The 1,565-nt window shown below is 43.1% G+C and overlaps 1 protein-coding gene across 1 annotated transcript in view; it reads left to right on the top strand.

Moving 5' to 3' along the window:
* Positions 1-1,565, top strand: part of LOC119427226 (neuronal PAS domain-containing protein 3) — a 162,415-nt gene that overhangs the window by 125,390 nt on the left and 35,460 nt on the right. Inside the window, exon 6 of the mRNA XM_037694805.1 lies at positions 738-918. Coding sequence (XP_037550733.1) covers positions 738-918 — 181 coding nt within the window. The remainder of the gene's footprint in view (positions 1-737; positions 919-1,565) is intronic.

Below are 1,565 nucleotides of genomic sequence, written 5' to 3'. Positions count from 1 at the left end.
AGAGAGAGAGAGAGAGAGAGAGAGAGAGAGAGAGAGAGAGAGAGAGACGTGCAAAACCAGATTACCTTGTAGAAATAAACATGCTTCGTAACAAGCTAGAAATGAAAGTGCATAACTTTAAACACAGTTTTCTATCTGGTGTGCGTGCGTGCGTGCGTGTGTGCTTATGAAACAACACCTGAGGTTGATGGAGCTGCTCCTCGTCCTCAGGTAATGAAGACAAATTGGCCTCAATCATCTGTTTAAGGTCAATGGACGCCATATTTATTCAATAAGAACAATATTCTTTATTCTTTTTTCATAAAAACAACTAAATGCAGCTGATAATCTGCAGCTGATGATGTCACCTCTGTCCCCATCAGAAAGTCTTGAGGTTAAAAGCAGTTTCTTTTAGTACAGCAGTGTTTTGTCTTCTTTTGATGCTGATCAAAACTTCATATCTTCAGTTTCCTCCTGAGTCTCTTTCATCACTTCGACTCAGACGGTTTGAAAACATGAAATATTTCTTCATGTTAATATTAATATCTAAAACTGAATTTACACTTTTTATAAACCTGCAGACGAGCAGCAGACGGTGTCAACAGATCATGTTTCTAAAATGTTCAAAGAGAAGATCAAAGCAATAACTTCTCATATTTTTGAATTACTATAAATATATAGTTTAGTTTTATTGACGTAGAATAAGTTTACCGTGTCAGACGGGTTTAATAACCGGGTCGTTTGTGTTCTTTGGTCAGGTGGAGCTGACCGGCAGCAGCGCGTTCGACTACATCCACCCCGGGGACCACGTGGAGATGGCGGAGCAGCTCGGCATGAAGCTGCCTCCGGGCCGAGGGATGTCTCTGTCCCAGGGAGCCGTCACAGAAGACGGGACGTCCTCGGCTTCTTCGTCGTCTCACTCTGAGACTCCTGAACCAGGTAGGGGCCGCGGGGGCGAGGACTTCAGACAGAACTGTTGGATCCTGGAGCAGGTGGAACGGTTCCAGGAAGACCTGAAGACTGGTTTGGTTTTAAAGTCCGGCTCCAACAGGTCCAAGAATTTTAGCTGCTACATCACAAAAAGTCTTATCTGTTGGAACTTTGTGCTACTTTAGCTGTTCAGACATTCAAACCTTTAGCTCTGTTTATGTTTAGCTGTTGGTTCTAACTTTTAAACATTTGGACTTAACTTTATTTACAAAACGACTCCCACAGAAAAATCTCCAGACTTCCTCAATTCCTCCAAAAACATTCAGTTTGAGACCTGGCCCAGGGTACGTGTTCTGTATCTGATGCTACAGTTAGCTTTTAGCTGTGGGTTAACTTATTTTAGCTTTATTTTTTATTTAGCTTGTTTTAACTTTAACATCTCAGTTTCAGTTTCATCAAACTGTGGCAGTTTTTCACCTCTGAAGTTACACTTCCTGTTCTACCAGGAGTGGAATGAACAAGAACTCATACAGAACCGACCCAGTCCGTACCTCTGGGTCCAGTTCATGTACTTGTGTAGAACCGACCCAGTCCGGACCTCTGGGTCCAGTTCATGTACTTGTGTAGAACCGACCCTGTCCGGACCTCTGGGTCCG

This window comes from Nematolebias whitei, chromosome 21 (assembly GCF_014905685.2).
Source record: "Nematolebias whitei isolate Nwh7 chromosome 21, NemWhi1, whole genome shotgun sequence".
Lineage (NCBI taxonomy): Eukaryota > Metazoa > Chordata > Actinopteri > Cyprinodontiformes > Rivulidae > Nematolebias > Nematolebias whitei.
The sequence above is the reverse complement of the archived record's forward strand: the minus strand, read 5'-3'. Positions and strand labels throughout refer to the sequence as shown.